Source organism: Xenopus tropicalis, chromosome 6 (genome assembly GCF_000004195.4).
Source record: "Xenopus tropicalis strain Nigerian chromosome 6, UCB_Xtro_10.0, whole genome shotgun sequence".
Taxonomy (NCBI): Eukaryota; Metazoa; Chordata; class Amphibia; order Anura; family Pipidae; genus Xenopus; species Xenopus tropicalis.
The window spans coordinates 31,845,329-31,865,094 of NC_030682.2; the positions used below are offsets into that span (position 1 = coordinate 31,845,329).

A 19,766-nucleotide genomic window follows, 5' to 3' on the forward strand; every position below is an offset into this window, starting at 1 on the left:
CATTGTGCCTGAGTCTGAGCTTTCAGAAGGAGCCAGCACTACACATTAGAACTGCTTTCAGATAAACTATTGTTTCTCCTAATCCCATGTAACTGGAGGAGTCCCAAGGCAGACTTGGATTTCTTACTATTGAGTGCTATTCTGATACGTACTGTTTGAAAAAACAGATTTCAATACAGGATTCTGCAGGAAAAGCTCTATTTACTGATGAGTTTTGAAAAAAAAAAACATGTTTTCCCATAACAGTATTCCTTTAATATTTCAGTTGAATTCTTTCAGTGTTCAGAACTTAAATTCTCTTTCAATGTAAATATATTGTTTATGCAAAAAAAAGTACATAATTTCCAGCAAAAATAGCACAAATTACTTTTTAAGTTTCTTCTTCTTGATTTTCCGAATTTTATTTGGATTGGGTACAATTCTTTTAACTTTTAGGGCTTGTAACTTTATGTCACCTGCGTCTTTAGTTTCTGCCTCACTTCCGCCATGTTTTCGTTTACGACTGGCCAATGGCTCACTGCTGGCCTTCTCCATAGTTTCATCATCTTCCCCTGAAGCTGCAGCCTTTGGTAAGCCTCTCTTTAGCCAAGGAAGGTTTAACGGTGGTATCCTGGGAATGACTGACTTCAATTCCTCAATAAAAACATCAGAGTTCTTTTTAAAGCCCAATGCCAACACAGACTTCAACCCGAGCGCTGGCCCAATGTTCTCACTAAGACGTGGCAGCTGGCAGGCTGGGGTTTCACGGCTCACACTGAGTTCAATGAGGTGCTTGGTGATCATCTCTGGTTTTGCAGATTTACACACCAGGACCAAACTGAGTTCATTTTTTTCCAGCCCCCTGGTGACCTCATTAATCCCTATAGCCAGCTCCTTGCGAAGGTCGTTCCGTGTCCAGCCTGATTTTTCTGGGTCGTCTTGGACTCCTTCGCTTTTTGTTGCCTCTGAGCTTTCTTTCTTTGTTTCTGCCTTTTCACTGTTGTTTCCCTTTCGTGTTTTTACTTGTTTGCTTTTTCGGGGCTTCTTTGCAATTTCAACCTTTTTTAGGCCAAGGTCCTTAAATGTATCAGTTAAAGTTTTTAATATGAATTGCATTTCTTCCCCTACTACGGTATTCCAGGCTATTTCATACGGGTTGTTCAATGACGTCTTCACTACAATTGGCTTGGATTTACGTGTCGACCCTTTTGCAACCTTAGCAGCCATTATTTAGTTGCTACTGCAAAAAAAAAAAAAAAAACAGCAAAAAAAACTTTAAAACTCTAGTTTTACTGCAATCTCGCATACATTAACAGACAAGGAAACTTGTATTACTTATTTATCATGTTGGATAGCCCCCTTAACACCAGTAACTATGCTAAGTTTTTTACTAAAAACTTGCTATTCCCCACTGGAGTACTGAAATACACACAGAATAAAGACAGAGGGGCTCAGACTGGGAGTTCCCTAGGGTTGAAAATAAAAATCCTATGATCTCTGGGTGGTGAATACTGGGGGGGGCTGCTGTCAGAGAGCTGGAGACTTGGGAAAGGAGGGCGGTAGCTCGGATGCCTGCATTACCCCCACACACACACTCACAGCTTTCCCTATGCTGTACAAAGACCCCAAGAAAAACACATTTTTCGAAAGGACACATTCTAATGAATCTAAAATAGATGTCTTTCTGCACCAAATGACAAAGCTTTCCTAAACTTGGCGCTCACACGTGATGATGTGGTGACATGAAGCCCAATATGCATAGATGTACCAAAGCAGGGGCCATCCATGGGCCCCGAATGAAAAAATCTGAGTGGTAAAGTGCAGACGTGCTCTAACCCTTTCAATGCCAGCAGAATTTCACATTTTGGTTCCCCCATTTCGGTTTTGTAAACATTCTGTGCTCTCTCATTTCAGGGGCGTTTACTGGGGGGGGGGGGGAGGTTTAGTTTAGGTAGGAAAACTATTTTCAGGAGAACCCTCTAGGAGAGCTCTAAATACAACGCTATACAAGCAATGCTTTTCTGAATTTTGCAGTTTCTACAAAAAAAATATGAAAATTCTAAAAAAATCACCTCATCATATCTCCCACATGACATGAAGTTCCAAGATAAAACACCCTAAATATGAAAGCTAAGGGGCCACTGAACAGTTTGATGCCCATTGTGCATAGGATTACCAAAGTATCATTTAGAGACCCCAAAAAGAAGTTAGTGCATACATATTTCATGGCATATAAATCAGGCGGTCTATTTAAGATGACCCCAGAAAACCTCATATTTTCAGAAAATACACATTCTACCAAATGTAAAATGGGTAAATATGTCTTGGTATGGCAAAGCAGCAAACAGCAAAGCTAAGCTAAATGGTGTCATTTTTATGTCATTTCAGAAAATTGTCTCAAACCTGGCATTTTACCCTATTCTATATCCTACATTTCATAATGTACCAACATAAAACATTCTAAATATGAACGCCACGGGCCTACTGAACAGTTTGATGCCCAATATGCATAGATTTACCAAACCATGTGGCATATAGAGGCAACCAAATGAAAATAGCGCATAAATGTTCTTACGTAACCAACGGGCTCCTACATTAATCCCAGGACTTGATGTCCTGAAAAGGGGCGCTATTCCCAAAAAAAACCCAATAAATCTGATCTGATAGCTTGGTATCATAAATCATTAGCTGCCCTTTAAAATTGCAAAAAGAGGATTGGTGGGGAAATGTGAATGTAGCCAGTGAAAAATCTGGGTCGGGGCCGGGAATCGAACCTATGTCTTAGCGGGTCCGCAGGCCGCTTCAAGTCCGATGCCCTTACCACTAGGCTACCCGACCCACTGAATTCTGGGAGATTTTTTTTACTCTGTTGTCTGTAACAGACCAACGGTTGGCTTATTCTAACTGCAAATGAAACATGCAGGTTATAAGGCTTCCGTTTGCACCAACACCTGCATAAGTAGGGCAGTGAGCCCCAACCAGTGCTTGGTGAGCTACATGTTGCTCCCAGGGGCCTCAAAGTCCCCTTATCCGGAAAACCCCAGGTCCCGAGCATTCTGGATAACAGGTCCCATATCTGTACAAGCAATGCTTTTCTGAAATTTGCAGTTTCTATAAAAAAATTATGAAAATTCTAAGAAATCGCCTCAAAGCTTCCACTTTCAAGCATCATATCTCCGACATGACATGAGGTACTAAGATAAAAGACCCTAAATATGAAAGCTAAGGGGCCACTGAACAGTTTGGTAATCCTATGCACAATGGGCATCAAAGTATCTGGCATTTAGAGACCCCAAAAAGAAGTTAGTGCATACATACAGTGGTGTGAAAAACTATTTGCCCCCTTCCTGATTTCTTATTCTTTTGCATGTTTGTCACACTTAAATGTTTCTGCTCATCAAACACATTTAACTATTAGTCAAAGATAACATAATTGAACACAAAATGCAGTTTTTAAATGAAGGTTTACGTTAAGGGAGAAAAAAAACTCCAAATCTACATGGCCCTCTGTGAAAAAGTGATTGCCCCCCTTGTTAAAAAATAACTTAACTGTGGTTTATCAATTTCAATTTTCAATTTCAATATCAATTTCTGTAGTCACCCCCAGGCCTGATTACTGCCACACCTGTTTCAATCAAGAAATCACTTAAATAGGAGCTACCTGACACAGAGAAGTAGCCCAAAAGCACCTCAAAAGCTAGACATCATGCCAAGATCCAAAGAAATTCAGGAACAAATGAGAACAAAAGTAATTGAGATCTATCAGTCTGGTAAAGGTTATAAAGCCATTTCTAAAGCTTTGGGACTCCAGCGAACCACAGTGAGAGCCATTATCCACAAATGGCAAAAACATGGAACAGTGGTGAACCTTCCCAGGAGTGGCCGGCCGACCAAAATTACCCCAAGAGCGCAGAGACAACTCATCAGAGAGGCCACAAAAGACCCCAGGACAACATCTAAAGAACTGCAGGCCTCACTTGCCTCAATTAAGGTCAGTGTTCACGACTCCACCATAAGAAAGAGACTGGGCAAAAACGGCCTGCATGGCAGATTTCCAAGGCGCAAACCACTTTTAAGCAAAAAGAACATTATGGCTCGTCTCAATTTTGCTAAAAAACATCTCAATGATTGCCAAGACTTTTGGGAAAATACCTTGTGGACCGACGAGACAAAAGTTGAACTTTTTGGAAGGTGCGTGTCCAGTTACATCTGGCGTAAAAGTAACACAGCATTTCAGAAAAAGAACATCATACCAACAGTAAAATATGGTGGTGGTAGTGTGATGGTCTGGGGTTGTTTTGCTGCTTCAGGACCTGGAAGGCTTGCTGTGATAGATGGAACCATGAATTCTACTGTCTACCAAAAAATTCTGAAGGAGAATGTCCGGCCATCTGTTCGTCAACTCAAGCTGAAGCGATCTTGGGTGCTGCAGCAGGACAATGACCCAAAACACACCAGCAAATCCACCTCTGAATGGCTGAAGAAAAACAAAATGAAGACTTTGGAGTGGCCTAGTCAAAGTCCTGACCTGAATCCTATTGAGATGTTGTGGCATGACCTTAAAAAGGTGGTTCATGCTAGAAAACCCTCAAAGCTGAATTACAACAATTCTGCAAAGATGAGTGGGCCAAAATTCCTCCAGAGCGCTGTAAAAGACTCGTTGCAAGTTATCGCAAACGCTTGATTGCAGTTATTGCTGCTAAGGGTGGCCCAACCAGTTATTAGGTTCAGGGGGCAATTACTTTTTCACACAGGGCCATGTAGGTTTGGATTTTTTTCTCCCTAAATAATAAAAACCCTCATTTAAAAACTGCATTTTGTGTTTACTTGTGTTATCTTTGACTAATAGTTAAATGTGTTTGATGATCAGAAACATTTTGTGTGACAAACATGCAAAAGAATAAGAAATCAGGAAGGGGGCAAATAGTTTTTCACACCACTGTATTTCATGGCATATAAATCAGGCGGTCTATTTAAGATGACCCCAGAAAACCTCATTTTCAGAAAATACACATTCTACCAAATGTAAAATTGGTAAATATGTCTTGGTATAGCAAAGCAGCAAACAGCAAAGCTAAGCTAAATGGTGTCATTTTTATGTTATTTCAGAAAATTGTCTCAAACCTGGCATTTTACCCTATTCTATATCCTACATTTCATAATGTACCAACATAAAACATTCTAAATATGAACGCCACGGGCCTACTGAACAGTTTGATGCCCAATATGCATAGATTTACCAAACCATGTGGCATATAGAGGCAACCAAATGAAAATAGCGCATAAATGTTCTTACGTAACCAACGGGCTCCTACATTAATCCCAGGACTTGATGTCCTGAAAAGGGGCGCTATTCCCAAAAAAAACCCAATAAATCTGATCTGATAGCTTGGTATCATAAATCATTAGCTGCCCTTTAAAATTGCAAAGAGAGGATTGGTGGGGAAATGTGAATGTAGCCAGTGAAAAATCTGGGTCGGGCCGGGAATCGAACCTATGTCTTAGCGGGTCCGCAGGCCGCTTCAAGTCCGATGCCCTTACCACTAGGCTACCCGACCCACTGAATTCTGGGAGATTTTTTTTACTCTGTTGTCTGTAACAGACCAACGGTTGGCGTATTCTAACTGCAAATGAAACATGCAGGCTATAAGGCTTCCGTTTGCACCAACACCTGTATAAGTAGGGCAGTGATCCCCAACCAGTGGTTGGTGAGCTACATGTTGCTCCCAGGGGCCTCAAAGTCCCCTTATCCGGAAAACCCCAGGTCCTGAGCATTCTGGATAACAGGTCCCATATCTGTACAAGCAATGCTTTTCTGAAATTTGCAGTTTCTATAAAAAAATTATGAAAATTCTAAGAAATCGCCTCAAAGCTTCCACTTTCAAGCATCATATCTCCCACATGACATGAGGTACCAAGATAAAAGACCCTAAATATGAAAGCTAAGGGGCCACTGAACAGTTTGGTAATCCTATGCACAATGGGCATCAAAGTATCTGGCATTTAGAGACCCCAAAAAGAAGTTAGTGCATACATATTTCATGGCATATAAATCAGGCGGTCTATTTAAGATGACCCCAGAAAACCTCATATTTTCAGAAAATACACATTCTACCAAAGTAAAATGGGTAAATATGTCTTGGTATGGCAAAGCAGCAAACAGCAAAGCTAAGCTAAATGGTGTCATTTTTATGTCATTTCAGAAAATTGTCTCAAACCTGGCATTTTACCCTATTCTATATCCTACATTTCATAATGTACCAACATAAAACATTCTAAATATGAACGCCACGGGCCTACTGAACAGTTTGATGCCCAATATGCATAGATTTACCAAACCATGTGGCATATAGATGCAACCAAATGAAAACAGCGCATATGAATTTTCTCACGTAACCAACGGGCTCCTACATTAATCCCAGGACTTGATGTCCTGAAAAGGGGCGCTATTCCCAAAAAAAAAACAATAAATCTGATCTGATAGCTTTGTATCATAAATCATTAGCTGCCCTTTAAAATTGCAAAAAGAGGATTGGTGGGGAAATGTGAATGTCGCCAGTGAAAAATCTGGGTCGGGGCCGGGAATCGAACCTATGCCTTAGCGGGTCCGCAGGCCGCTTCAAGTCCGATGCCCTTACCACTAGGCTACCCGACCCACTGAATTCTGGGAGATTTTTTTTACTCTGTTGTCTGTAACAGACCAATGGTTGGCTTATTCTAACTGCAAATGAAACATGCAGGCTTTAAGGCTTCCGTTTGCACCAACACCTGTATAAGTAGGGCAGTGATCCCCAACCATCTCAATGATTGCCAAGACTTTTGGGAAAATACCTTGTGGACCGACGAGACAAAAGTTGAACTTTTTGGAAGGTGCGTGTCCAGTTACATCTGGCGTAAAAGTAACACAGCATTTCAGAAAAAGAACATCATACCAACAGTAAAATATGGTGGTGGTAGTGTGATGGTCTGGGGTTGTTTTGCTGCTTCAGGACCTGGAAGGCTTGCTGTGATAGATGGGACCATGAATTCTACTGTCTACCAAAAAATTCTGAAGGAGAATGTCCGGCCATCTGTTTGTCAACTCAAGCTGAAGCCATCTTGGGTGCTGCAGCAGGACAATGACCCAAAACACACCAGCAAATCCACCTCTGAATGGCTGAAGAAAAACAAAATGAAGACTTTGGAGTGGCCTAGTCAAAGTCCTGACCTGAATCCTATTGAGATGTTGTGGCATGACCTTAAAAAGGTGGTTCATGCTAGAAAACCCTCAAAGCTGAATTACAACAATTCTGCAAAGATGAGTGGGCCAAAATTCCTCCAGAGCGCTGTAAAAGACTCGTTGCAAGTTATCGCAAACGCTTGATTGCAGTTATTCCTGCTAAGGGTGGCCCAACCAGTTATTAGGTTCAGGGGGCAATTACTTTTTCACACAGGGCCATGTAGGTTTGGATTTTTTTCTCCCTAAATAATAAAAACCCTCATTTAAAAACTGCATTTTGTGTTTACTTGTGTTATCTTTGACTAATAGTTAAATGTGTTTGATGATCAGAAACATTTTGTGTGACAAACATGCAAAAGAATAAGAAATCAGGAAGGGGGCAAATAGTTTTTCACACCACTGTATTTCATGGCATATAAATCAGGCGGTCTATTTAAGATGACCCCAGAAAACCTCATTTTCAGAAAATACACATTCTACCAAATGTAAAATTGGTAAATATGTCTTGGTATAGCAAAGCAGCAAACAGCAAAGCTAAGCTAAATGGTGTCATTTTTATGTTATTTCAGAAAATTGTCTCAAACCTGGCATTTTACCCTATTCTATATCCTACATTTCATAATGTACCAACATAAAACATTCTAAATATGAACGCCACGGGCCTACTGAACAGTTTGATGCCCAATATGCATAGATTTACCAAACCATGTGGCATATAGAGGCAACCAAATGAAAATAGCGCATAAATGTTCTTACGTAACCAACGGGCTCCTACATTAATCCCAGGACTTGATGTCCTGAAAAGGGGCGCTATTCCCAAAAAAAAAACCAATAAATCTGATCTGATAGCTTGGTATCATAAATCATTAGCTGCCCTTTAAAATTGCAAAGAGAGGATTGGTGGGGAAATGTGAATGTAGCCAGTGAAAAATCTGGGTCGGGGCCGGGAATCGAACCTATGTCTTAGCGGGTCCGCAGGCCGCTTCAAGTCCGATGCCCTTACCACTAGGCTACCCGACCCACTGAATTCTGGGAGATTTTTTTTACTCTGTTGTCTGTAACAGACCAACGGTTGGCGTATTCTAACTGCAAATGAAACATGCAGGCTATAAGGCTTCCGTTTGCACCAACACCTGTATAAGTAGGGCAGTGAGCCCCAACCAGTGGTTGGTGAGCTACATGTTGCTCCCAGGGGCCTCAAAGTCCCCTTATCCGGAAAACCCCAGGTCCTGAGCATTCTGGATAACAGGTCCCATATCTGTACAAGCAATGCTTTTCTGAAATTTGCAGTTTCTATAAAAAAATTATGAAAATTCTAAGAAATCGCCTCAAAGCTTCCACTTTCAAGCATCATATCTCCCACATGACATGAGGTACCAAGATAAAAGACCCTAAATATGAAAGCTAAGGGGCCACTGAACAGTTTGGTAATCCTATGCACAATGGGCATCAAAGTATCTGGCATTTAGAGACCCCAAAAAGAAGTTAGTGCATACATATTTCATGGCATATAAATCAGGCGGTCTATTTAAGATGACCCCAGAAAACCTCATATTTTCAGAAAATACACATTCTACCAAAGTAAAATGGGTAAATATGTCTTGGTATGGCAAAGCAGCAAACAGCAAAGCTAAGCTAAATGGTGTCATTTTTATGTCATTTCAGAAAATTGTCTCAAACCTGGCATTTTACCCTATTCTATATCCTACATTTCATAATGTACCAACATAAAACATTCTAAATATGAACGCCACGGGCCTACTGAACAGTTTGATGCCCAATATGCATAGATTTACCAAACTATGTGGCATATAGAGGCAACCAAATGAAAACAGCGCATATGAATTTTCTCACGTAACCAACGGGCTCCTACATTAATCCCAGGACTTGATGTCCTGAAAAGGGGCGCTATTCCCAAAAAAAAAACAATAAATCTGATCTGATAGCTTGGTATCATAAATTATTAGCTGCCCTTTAAAATTGCAAAAAGAGGATTGGTGGGGAAATGTGAATGTCGCCAGTGAAAAATCTGGGTCGGGGCCGGGAATCGAACCTATGCCTTAGCGGGTCCGCAGGCCGCTTCAAGTCCGATGCCCTTACCACTAGGCTACCCGACCCACTGAATTCTGGGAGATTTTTTTTACTCTGTTGTCTGTAACAGACCAACGGTTGGCTTATTCTAACTGCAAATGAAACATGCAGGCTTTAAGGCTTCCGTTTGCACCAACACCTGTATAAGTAGGGCAGTGATCCCCAACCAGTGGTTGGTGAGCTACATGTTGTTTCCCAGGGGCCTCAAAGTAGGTTGCCATTTTTAAATTTCTGGCTTGGAGGCAAGTTTTGGTTGCATAAAACCCAGTGTAAAGCCAAACAGAGCCTTCTATAGGCTGCCAATCCACATAGGGGCTACCAAATAGCCAATTATTATTTAGAGCTCTAAATACAATGCTGTACAGGTATTGGACCCCTTATCCGGAAACCCATTATCCAGAAAGTTCCGAATTACGGAAAGGTCATCTCCCATAGACTCCATTTTAATCAAATAATTCACATTTATTATAATAAAACAGTACCTTGTACTTGGTCCCAACTAAGATGTAATTAATCCTTATTGGAGCCAAAACAGTCCTATTGGGTTTAATTACTGTTTAAATAATTTTTTCAGTAGACTTAAGGTAAGAGATCCGAATTACGGAAAGTACCCTTATCCGGAAAACCCCAGGTCCCGAGCATTCTGGATAACAGGTGCCATACCCATACAAGCAATGCTTTTCTGAAATTTGCAGTTTCTATAGAAAATTATGAAAATTCTAAGAAATCGCCTCATCTTCCACTTTCAAGCATCATATCTCTCACATGGCATTAGGTACCAATAAACAATACCCTAAATATGAAAGCCAAGGGGCCACTGAACAGTTTGATGCCCATTGTGCATAGGATTACCAAAGTACCTGGCATTTAGAGACCCCAAAAGGAAGTTAGTGCATACAAATTGCACAGGAGATCTCTTCAGCTACTGAATATGCAACACATTTAGTGCATTTTTTGTGGTGTAAGACACACAAAAAAATACTCTGACCCCCCTAAAATATATAAGGAAAGTCTGGAATAATGCTCCAAACCTGATAACATTCCAAGAATTTCTGTATGCTATAGTAATTCTAATGGCAAATCGCTTGTTATGCACTTGACACAATTTAGAGGACAAAATCCATAAATACACAAAATTCCTTCACAAGCACAATCACATATGTAGTTCTGCGTTGCGGAATGAACCTTGACATGCACGTGTGACAATAGTACATAGAAGTAAGGCCACCGATACAGGAATCATTATATTTTTTTGTGTAGAAGCGGGCACAATGTTTCAGTCCCTGAAGCAAGATCTGGGGAGAAAATTAGTGTATTGATCCTTTAACGGCAAGCAGAACCCTGCATGTGCTGTAGCATAGTTTATCCTATATACAGGTATGGGATCTCTTATCCGGAAACCCACTATCCAGAAAGCTCTCCAAATAATACAGAATTTTAAAACTGATTTCCTTTTTCTCTGTAGTAATATAACTGTACCTTGGAATTGATCCCAACTAAGATGTAAATAATCCTTATTGGATGCAAAACAGTCTTATTGGGTTTAATTAATGTTTTATTGATTTTTTAGTAGCCTTAAGGTATGGAGATCCAAATTACGGAAAGACCCCTTATCCGGAATACCCTTGATCCCGAGCATTCTGGATAAAGGGTTCTATATTCAAGTGGTTTCAAACAGAACTGTATATAAAACAGTGTCCACACAAAGAATAGAGAAAGATTGTTTTATATCAAGAACCCAGTCCAATACTAAACAAAATCAGAACTCAGATGAGACAGGCAGCCAACAACTCTGTGACCCCCGGCTTCCTGCGCAGTGAAAAGACAGGAAACATTTGGTTCAGGTTCAGTTGGCTGAATATTGCCAGGAATCTCTGGCTTCATCCAATAAGGATTAACTATATCCTAGTTGGGATTAAGTACAGGTACTGTTTAACTATTACAGAGAAAAGGGAATCATTTAACCATTAAATAAACCCAATAGGACTGTTCTGTCCCCAATAAGGGGTAATTATATCTTAGTTGGGATCAAGTACAGGTACTGTTTTATTATTACAGAGAAAAGGGAAATCATTTAACCATTAAATAAACCCAATAGGGCTGTTCTGCCCCCAATAAGGGGTAATTATATCTTAGTTGGGAGCAAGTACAGGTACTGTTTTATTATTACAGAGAAAAGGGAAATCATTTAACCATTAAATAAACCCAATAGGGCTGTTCTGCCCCCAATAAGGGGTAATTATATCTTAGTTGGGATCAAGTACAGGTACTGTTTAACTATTAAAGAGAAAAGGGAATCATTTAACCATTAAATAAACCCAATAGGGCTGTTCTGCCCCCAATAAGGGGTAATTATATCTTAGTTGGGATCAAGTACAGGTACTGTTTTATTATTACAGAGAAAAGGGAATCATTTAACCATTAAATAAACCCAATAGGGCTGTTCTGCCCCCAATAAGGGGTAATTATATCTTAGTTGGGATCAAGTACAGGTACTGTTTTATTATTACAGAGAAAAGGGAATCATTTAAAAAAAATAGAATTATTTGCTTATAATGGAGTCTATGGGATATGGCCTTTCCGTAATTTGGAACTTTCTGGGTAACAGGTTTCTGGATAAAGGATCACAAGAACGCTTGGACAGGCCTCCTCTCGGCTTCCATTAGGTTTCTGTCAATAAAATGCACATCCCATTGGAGGGGACATATTTTCACTCACTCAGAGTTGATTGGCTCTACTATATATGTATGGCACATGGAGAAAGAAAGTGACTAACCGCAGGACAAACGGGAGCTGAAGTGAAAGTGCCACAGAGCCCCATGCTGGGTACACAGACACACCGATGCAGCCAGGCCCAGGCGGTATCAGCGCCATATAGAGAGATAATAGTGTCAGGCTCCCCTCCTGATAGCTTTCCCACAGTCCCACGGTTCGCCTACCTTAGTGACTAGGGTTAACGGAGAGTCCAACTCCCGGCGGAGGGTGGGCGCACTCATTTTGCGTAATGACGTGACGTCACAGTCTCGCAAGATGAGATTTGTGACGCCTGAATTAGCCGCTTGCGGAAGTGCGGGAGACTTTAAGGTGTTGCGGGATATTTAAACAGCGATCTGGCGGTGCGGGATGTGCGGGATGTGCTGAGGAGCCGGACTATTGGGCGGTAGGTCCCACACTGACTCCCTGTATGTGTTTCCCCAGCCGGTCTGTGTGCGGCCCCTTCCTTCTGCCTTTGTACCACATTGCTGTTGGGAATAACACACATGCCAAGGCTAAAGAACTAATCAGATAGTGCAAACATGCTGGGAAAGAAAGTGTGACGGCAGCAGAGAAGGGGGACAAATAGCAGAGTAGGAAGGTACTGAAAAGCAGAATGAAATAAAGTACAAAACAAGAGAAAACAAAAGAATGGGCGTGATGGAGATTAAAATGGTAATATAGAAATAGGGGAGAGAGAGGGTTAAATGAAGGGAAACTAATAGGTGGGATACAATTATTATATTAGCTTAAAGAGATAGGTAAGAAAGGAAACACAGCAGCAAGAGAAGTAGCAGGGCGGATGGGGAAATAGATGTGTCTGTGCTGTATCTGTGTATTACATGTGTGTTGGCCTGGGCTCTGGCTATCCTGGCAATGCAGGGGTTAAAAAACTAACAAAGAAGTGCAGAGAAAATACAGTGAAGATAAGTGGAAATAATAATTCAGGATTTATGGTAAACAAAGAGATGGTGGGACAATAAGGAAAGGTGGAGCAGAAGGTAAATGGGAAAGCAAAGTAAGGAGAATTGGGAAAGCAGCATAAGAATGAGAATACAAGTTTAGAATAATTCTGTAAAGAACAGAGACAATGGTTGTTCGGAGAGAAGGGTACATAAAAAAAGATGGCGGAGCATTAAAGCAAGTAGAGAAAGGCTCTCTGAGAATAAAGCTGGCCATACACGCACCGATACTAGCGTACGAAACCTCGTTTCGTACGATATTCGGTGCGTGTATGGCATGTCGGCGAGTCGACCGATATCACAGGAAGCTGCTGATATCGGTCGACTCGCCGATCGGCCAGGTTAGAAAATTTTGATCGGGCGCCATAGAAGGCGCCTGACCAAAATCTGCCATCAGGGCTGAATCGGCAGAAGGAGGTAGAAATCCTATTGTTTCTACCTCCTTATCTGCTGTTTCAGCCCTGACTGTGTGTGGCGAATCTGACGATGTTTCGTGCGACCGATGGTCGCACAAAACATCGTCAGATCGCCACGTGTATGGCCAGCTTAAGGCTGGAGACCGATGATAGAGAAAAGAAGAGAGTAAAATTCTGGAATAGCAATAAAATTGTTAGAGAAGAACACAAATTTACATATGGAAAAGGTGAAGGGAAAAGCAGGACAGAAACAAAGAAAAAGTAAAGAAAATGTTGGATGTGGGTGAGGTTTTTAAGGAGAAGGAAAGGTAAAAACTAAGTAAGCTTTATTAGAAAGGTCTATGTAAATACAGCCATAAGCACTCACAGAAACGCTGCACTGAGTTCTCTGTCAAAAGATTCGTTGTGTCTGTTTTCCTGTGCCAGAGACACGCAGCTCTTTGCTTTCTGCTCATTCCTTCTCCACCCCTCCCTCAAGAATGCTAAGAACTCACTCCCCCCCTTAGGAATGTGGATCTGAGCCAATCAGCAGGAAGCTGACTCATAGTCTTACTAACTGAGCATGTTCACTTGGTCTGGGTGTCGGTGCAGGAGCACGGCATTATGGGAACTTTCATCTGAACGGGAGAAATATGGGAAGACTTAAGGACACTATTGACTTATGGGCCCTCGCTGTCTTATGAAGTTGTGTAGTACTGCTTTACTGGCGCATTGGTTTTCCAGAAAACTGCCCCTACATACCAGTGAGCTGTTTAGTATCTTCTGCTATCATTTCTGTAGGGGTATGTGATGGGGTTTTTGAGTGATATTTTGGTGATATTCTGAGACAATTTATGCACTTTTTTTCAGCAGCTATCTAGTTTGGAAGTTTATCAGCCATCTGGTTGCTAGGGTACAATTTTACCAGGCAGTGGTTTGAACAAAAGACTCGAAGATGAATAGGGGAGGGCCTGAAAAGAATGATAGATAATAAAAATGAACACATTTGTAGCCTTACAGAGCAATAGAAATTAAGGAAAGGCAAATAACAAAAACTACAAAAATGAACACCAAATAAAAGGTTACATACTGAAAGCAGACTTAAAGTGAACCACCTAACCAATTTTTTTTGTGTGTGTATTTGTGTTTTTATGTAAATAACTGTTTTTCATATCTTGCAGATAATTGGCAAATGAAAGGCCACAGCAAAATTATATCACGGTTAGTAATATCATTTTAATAGTTTGATAACCAATTTCCCATGTTGTTTGATTTTCTAAGCACACCAAGAGAGCTGTGTAATGGCTTATGCCATTCCCTTTTGTGATTCAGATGCCGCTGGGATTAAAGCCAACATGCAGCATGTGCAAAACCAACACATCTTCCATGTGGAAGAAGGGAAACCAGGGGGAGATCCTGTGTAATAACTGCAGTGGCAAGAGCAGCAGCAGCAGCAGCGGTGGTGGAAACAACAACAACAGCGGCGGTGGTGGAAGTACCAGTGGTAGCAGCTCTTATACTGGCACAAACTTTGCAAGTGCATCCACGTCCCAGCAGAGTAATGGTGGGAACACTAAGCAGGTACTGGTGCAATTGGAATTTACTTAGTAATGATTAGTTGTTACAGTTCTACAGTTTGCCAGCAGTTTTTGGTTTTGGGTTTTTTTGTTTTTTTTTGTGGGGGGGGGTTCATACTGGTTATTAAAGGCATATATTATAGTAATAGTATCTATTTTAATATAGATATGTTGTTTTTCAGTCCAAACAGGAAATCCACCGCAGATCAGCCCGACTAAGGAACACAAAGTACAAATCTACTCCGGCTGTTGAAAAGAAGGTTTCTACTAAAGGAAAGGGCAGAAGGCACATATTTAAACTAAAAAATGTAAGAGTAATTAGTCACCATCACTATAGCCATTTGTTTCTAGGTGGATCCAGTATAATTCTAAGGACCGTTTAGTGGGGGGGATGCACAGCAGGAAGTGTTTTGGCGCTTTGCTGGCTGAATCCTTTCATAAGGATAATTAGAAAGATTCAAAGAGAATGTAGCTTGCAGTTCCATATGTGCCATACAGTTTGGAAGAGGTTGCACACTGCCCCATTTGGTCTACTTAGTTATTATTTAGATGCAGCTAAGCTGATCTACGGCAAGTCATCCCCTGGTGGATGAATTCACAAACAACCAGCTGTAAATAAATGGCATAGTAAGGTCACATGGAGCTACTTGTTGTGGCTACAAAATAGACAATACTAAAAATTGTCTCTGTCTGTTTAGCAAAGAGAATTCTCAGTATTGTCTATGGCAGGGTGTTTTTAGCCACGGCAAGTAGCACTGTGTATCATAGCCGTAAGGGTAAATGTTTGCTTTATATAAAGGGGTTAAACTCTACCAATTCCAGATAGCTTGGAGTTAAGTACAGACACTAACTGGTGAAATATAATCGTATGTTACTGTACAAATCTATTTATTTACTGGAAATTTTATAAGGAAATCATCAAGGAAGGAAAGTAAAATTTTTGTTTTGGGAGGCTACCAGTAGAAGGCTTACCAATGGGGAATTTATAATTACATGTGAATTTTTTTGGCTTAACCTCCCTAAATCTTAATTATTCTCCACTGGTGAACATCCTTTTTACTTGAGAAAGAGTCCTGCAGTAGGTTACGTACCCTTGGGCTAGTTCCAGTCCAGAGTAGGACTGCGAATGAGAGTGCAAATACTTTCTCTTGTAGAAGTTTCACCCCTCCCAGTCATTAACTCTGTTTATTTATTTTTTGTGTTTAGCCGATCAAGGCACCAGAGGCTGTATCTACCATCGTAACATCAGAGTCCATCTTCCATAAGGTATTAACTAATGACTACTGATATATTCAATTTTTTTTATATAATATGCACTGTACTGTTTCTATTTCTAATATGCACTGTAGATACTCTTCTCACCTGAAACCAAGTGTGGGTATTTAGTGGGCAATTTAAGCATGATGCCTAAAATCACCACATATGCCTTTGGCCTAATATTTATTATAAGGCCAGGCAGCAGTTATGAAGTTCTTAGCCCCGGTATCTGGACTTAAAACATATAATATATGGAACCCATCTCTAAATATATTTTATTGTCAATCATATATGTCTGAAATGGTTAGCCGCTGGTCTGTCCCATTTAGTCCCTCAAGCTCTGTTAATACAAATGAAATTGCACTCTGATCTGCTTTTGGGTTTTTTTTCTGTGATTAAGGATATTCATAGATCAGTGTGCTTTGTTGTGACTATGTTTTGGGTTGCTGCAGGGACTCTACTACCAGATTGGAGATGTGGTTTCTGTTGTGGATGAGGAAGATGGCAAAACATACTATGCCCAAATCAGAGGTTTTGTACAGGATCAGTACTGTGAGAAGAGTGCTGCCCTGACATGGCTCATCCCTACAATGTCCAGTCCAAAAGATGGGTTTGATCCCTCAACATACATTATAGGTTAGTATTAACTCAAAAGTAACTTCCAAATTAAAGGCAGTGGCCTCCAAACGTATTGAATTTCCATTGATGCTGAAGATGAATTTCTGGACTGTGATACCTGCTCTGTTGCTTTCGCCTGTTAGGTCCCTGCATTAGATAAAATCTTGTAATATGTTGTCTCATGTTTCTCTGGCAGAGAAGGGTTTCCTTAACAAATGAATCCATCACATCTAAATTGATTTAACATAACTACTGGCCAGAGGTAGGGGCAACAGCTGTGCTCATAAAAGTTTTGTCCTGGTGTCATTTCTGCCAGTCCCTTGTCTCAGACAAATATTAATGTATTTCAATTAAGAAAAACAAACATGTAGGAAGGTTATATTACACTCAGGATTTCCCCACAGCCGGCCCATTGCAGGTTTGCCTGCACAGTGAGACAGGTAATATGAAAATGAAGTTGATACTAAAGTAGCCCAAAGCTCTGGCAGCAGTGAGGCCTCTGAAATTGTCCCAAACTTCCTCTTACTTGTAGATGTATGAGTTCTATTATCTGGAATCTTTGGGACCTACAGAATTCCAGGATAAGGGCTTTGGTTAAAGGGGATCCTGATGCTTCTAAACCAAAGTTTGTTAAAGAGCCCCACCCAACACAGAAACCCCTAATATACCTATCACTGTAATCTGTTCCTTCTAAATATATGAATACCATTTTATAGGCTGAAATCCAGCCAGTTCTTCTTTTACTCCATAATTTGAAATCCTGGCAAGGGAGGAGGGACTAAAATATTGATGTTATAGATTGTAACAACTTATTCACTGCTTACAGACAGCATGCAGGAACTACATAACCCACAATGTATTGCACTATGATGTTAAAACCAAATCGGTCAATAATGAAGGTTTCAGGTTTTAAATAGGACTCTATGGGAGCAATCATTCTGCTTGATTGTATTTCAGGGTCTGTTTTATGCCATTTTTTTCTGCAATTTTCTTAAAGGGCCAGATGAAGATCTCCCCAGAAAGATGGAGTGCTTAGAATTTGTGTGCCATGCTCCCTCTGAATACTTCAAGTCTCGCTCTTCTCCTTTTCCTACTATTCCTACCAGGCCAGAAAAGGGATTTATTTGGACTCACATTGGCCCCACTCCAGCTATCAATATCAAGGAAACAATTGCCAACCACTGATAGAGATTCATAGACTGTATTGTCCAGCCAAGCATTTCTCACATGTAGCTGAATTTGGTCTTCAAACAATTTTTTTGCCAAAACAATTAAACGACGAGAGCTTGTTACCTGTAGGGGTAAAGATTGGGTGCACACGCCCAGCGAATGTCAAGCAACCAATCAGCACTGAGCTATGCCTAAAAGGAAGAACTGAAGAACTACTAGATCTCTTTGGCTGAGAAACGGCCACTTTCATACAATGCAATTAGATTAATACAATTCAGGGAAAATCCAGATGGTTCCACCTAGATGGGCAGGTTTCCTTCCTTTTCTAAACATTTTAGTGTGAAGTCTGATAAGTATACATGGGGTCCAGGTGCACATACCTTAGACCTACAGCAAAAGGAGGTTCATGCCACAGCCAGAACAGCAGGCATTCATGGATCCCACGAAACAGGCTTGTATAAAAGAATTACAAACTTTATTGTAGGCCAACAGAAGATTATAGCCTTACATCAGGGGTGGCCAAAACATCAATTGTGGTCCACCAGTCGCTCCCCTGTGGATTTCTGGTGGACCGCGTCGAAGCCGGGAAATGCGGAAGTGTGGTGGTTCCGTGCGTTTATTGGATATGCGTATGTACGCTGCGTCGCGTATGTGCGCACGGAGGAGTCAGAAGTCGATGGAAGCAGGAAAAAGTCTGGGCGCCCCTGCCTTATATGTTTCCTGCATAAAGCTCTTGAAGGAAAACTATACCCCTAGAATGAATACTTAACCAACAGACAGTGTATATTATGTTAAGTGTCCTATTAAAGAATCTTACCAACCTGGAATATATATATCAGTAAATATTGCCCTTTTATATCTTTTCCCTTGAGCCGCCATTTAGTGATGGGCTGTGTGCTCCCTCAGAGATCAACTGACAGGAAATAATGCAGCTCTAACTGTAACAGGAAGTAGTGTGGGAGTAAAAGGCAGAACTCTGCCCATTTATTGGCTGATGGAGCCTAGCATGTATGTGTGCCTTGGCTTGTTTGTGTGCACTGTGAATCATATGATCCCAGGAGGCGGCCCTTAATTCTTAAAATGGCAATTTTCTATTTAGCATTACCCAATAGCACATAATGTTAAAAAAAGTATATTTTTATGAAAATGGTTTATTTAGATGAAGCAGGGTTTTATATTTGAGCTTGTTTATGCAATATATTTTTATAGAGACCTACATTGTTAGGGGGTATAGTTTTCCTTTAATGATAGGCTAAAAAAACAGGTATATCTACCCAAATACAAATTAACTAATTAATTAGAAGGGGAGGGAGCAATAAAAAAAAACAAAGAAACACCAAATATAAGAAAAAAATAGCATTCCAAATTCAAAAATTACTCATAATAACAGGAAACATCAGATTCATAATTTAAACCCTGAGACTGTCTTGTTTTTAACGTAAAGATCCATTTAACATCTTTTTTATTTAGTAGAGGAAAAATGCAACCACCCCCAATCGCGATTTTTATTGCGATTCAAGGGATAATGCAAGGCACGGCGGGCGGGAGCTGCTGATTGCGGAAATGACGTTATGCCATCATAACAGTTATTATAGGAAGACGTTCTGTGTGCACAATTAGCTGCTAAGGAGCTAATTGTGCACACAGAACGTCTTCCTATAATAACTGTTATGATGGCATAACGTCATTTCCGCAATCAGCAGCTCCCGCCCGCCGTGCCTTGCATTATCCCTTGAAAGCCAAT

General features: G+C 40.7%; 2 protein-coding genes across 3 annotated transcripts; one reads left to right on the forward strand and one right to left on the reverse strand.

The window, feature by feature from the left end:
* Nucleotides 1–232: 232 nt before the first annotated feature.
* rpp38 (ribonuclease P/MRP 38kDa subunit) lies at nucleotides 233–12,327 on the reverse strand. Of its 2 annotated transcripts, none has more exons than XM_002934588.5 (2): nucleotides 12,229–12,327; nucleotides 233–1,219 (listed from the first exon to the last, which is right to left on the reverse strand). In XM_002934588.5, exon 2 carries the CDS (start codon nucleotides 1,204–1,206, stop codon nucleotides 364–366), a length of 843 nt encoding a protein of 280 aa, XP_002934634.1. In that variant the 5' UTR covers nucleotides 1,207–1,219; nucleotides 12,229–12,327; the 3' UTR covers nucleotides 233–363. The 2 variants fall into 2 exon arrangements, with proteins under 2 accessions (XP_002934634.1, XP_002934635.1); XM_002934589.5 differs by lacking the exon at nucleotides 12,229–12,327 and adding an exon at nucleotides 12,066–12,160.
* On the forward strand, nucleotides 12,322–19,348 carry gatad1 (GATA zinc finger domain containing 1). The gene is given in 7 exon segments (NM_001170506.1): nucleotides 12,322–12,449; nucleotides 14,582–14,621; nucleotides 14,733–14,981; nucleotides 15,160–15,285; nucleotides 16,184–16,243; nucleotides 16,687–16,870; nucleotides 17,850–19,348. Coding segments are annotated over 5 exon segments (807 nt in total). The 5' UTR covers nucleotides 12,322–12,449; nucleotides 14,582–14,621; the 3' UTR covers nucleotides 18,038–19,348.
* The last annotated feature ends 418 nt before the right edge of the window (nucleotides 19,349–19,766 follow it).

What these genes read in the sequence shown, in the direction of transcription:
- rpp38 (XM_002934588.5), bottom strand. Translation starts at nt 1,206, where the DNA reads ATGGCTGCTAAGGTTGCAAAAGGGTCGACACGTAAATCCAAGCCAATT.